At 42.0% G+C, this 1,853-nt stretch overlaps 1 protein-coding gene across 1 annotated transcript; it reads right to left on the reverse strand.

Moving 5' to 3' along the window:
* Positions 1 to 731: 731 nt before the first annotated feature.
* On the reverse strand, positions 732 to 1,442 carry tmdd1 (transmembrane and death domain 1; the record flags this gene model as incomplete). Its single annotated transcript, XM_083906076.1, has 1 exon — positions 732 to 1,442. The coding sequence occupies one exon, from the start codon at positions 1,440 to 1,442 to the stop codon at positions 732 to 734; it is 711 nt and encodes a 236-aa protein (XP_083762202.1).
* Between the last annotated feature and the right edge of the window lie 411 nt (positions 1,443 to 1,853).

The following is a 1,853-nucleotide window of genomic DNA, read 5'->3' on the forward strand; positions in this document are numbered from 1 at the left end:
GTGTCACATGCACAGAAACAAGTTCAGCAGATTACAAACATCACATTTACAAGAGGAAAGAGAAGATAGAGACCAGGGGCCTCATGTATAAACCGTGCGTACGCACCAAAAGACGACGTACGCTTGCTTTCACGCACACGATGGCATTTATAAAAAATTTACATGGCGTGGAACCTTACGGACCGCAGCGAAAACTCTCTAGCTGCCGTGAGAATTTGCGGAGCGCTCCGCAAACTCTTGTCAGGTGGAGACGCTGCAATATTAAGCTCTGAAACTTATCACAGTGTTTCAAAATAATATTATTAATTTTTCTACAGTGACAAACATGAATTATTCTGTGACAAACAACAATGATACACCACGTACGTTAGAACATGTGTGGATAAGATCCGAGAGGACACTGAAGACAAAACTCATCCCGTGCGTAAACACACACACTTCAAACACGTGCGATGCGCGTGTGTGTGTGTGCGTGAGACACACTTTTCTCTAAATCTTACTTTGAGCAAATGACCGAAATTGATTTTACACAGATGAATCTTTTCTTTATGTAAATAGACACACAGCTGCTGACGTGAACACATGAACACACGTCAGTCTACAATGTTTTAAACGTTCCAAAATACAGTTACAAACTAATTTGTAAGGATTTTAAATTCTATTCTAAGAAAACGTGTGTTCTCAAACTGTGTACTTGCAGCTGGAGCAGATCTTGACCCTTGGTTGATGACTCAGCTGTTTCTGCTGACAATAATGAAGATAAGGACACCTACAAACAAAGTGCCTGTAAACCCCATCATGAAGCCATACAAGATTGGCAGAAATACATCCATGGGTCCCTTCATGTACAGGCGAACAGGAGCTCGCTCCACAATCAGATCAAGGTCACGCCAACTTAGATCCCTCACAGTTCTTTTCTTGACCTTCTGACCTGCATCTTGTTTTGGATCCAATTGTACTGACGGGATGTTTAAAGAGCTCACATATTTGTGATAACCATCCACATAGCGCTTCAGGTTTAAGACTTTGTCCTGATTGATATTCTTCCCCACTTCAATGGCGATGTCAGTTCTGCCAATATGCTGCAAGGCGCGTGTGAACCTGTCATAGTAGGTCTGGTCACCGTACATCAGCAGCCACTTTGTGAGGGCTGCTGGGCACTGACCCTCACGATCTTCAGATGAAGACAAGCTGTCTCTTTTGGAGCGGGGCTTAAGATCCAAAATATTTTTTTTTGGTGAGAGGCGTTCAATTTGATGGAATATATTTTTCTCAGGGTGGGAGAGAGTGAGCAGAAGGTCTTCGCACTCCTTTAACGTCAGCATCTTCACTAATCGCGCCAGTTGATGGACACCAATGTCTTCTGCCACTGTGTCCTCTCCTCCAAGAGTTGAAGTCAGTTGTGGAAAGATGAAGATGAGACAGAGTTTCCAGCCTTTCATGTCAGCCAAAGTACTGTGAACCTGGTTCTTTCTGCTAGTAATTTACAAAGTTCCCTTGCAAACGTCACAGTTGTAGAACATGTCTGACATAACAATTCAATAAGCTTTCTTTTCTTCAAAGGAATCTTAAGGATTCCTTTGATTTCCTTTTGAAGCTATCTCTCGGATTCTGGCATTTCTTCATGCAACTGGTATACTGTAAATCGTCTTATATTGGCCTGTATTCCATTAGCGGCCGGGTCTCTAACATGGTCCGGTCTTGCTGTCGGCGGGGGTAAATAAAGGCTGGTCTCTAATAGAGACTAGGGCTATTATTAGAACCAACGTTTTTAAATGGATAATTGAACGCAAAAATATACAGATGAGACTGTTCTCATTAGAACACTTAAAATATCGATATAATTCTAATTA

This window comes from Microchirus variegatus (assembly GCF_963457635.1).
Source record: "Microchirus variegatus genome assembly, chromosome: 19".
NCBI classification, from domain to species: Eukaryota; Metazoa; Chordata; class Actinopteri; order Pleuronectiformes; family Soleidae; genus Microchirus; species Microchirus variegatus.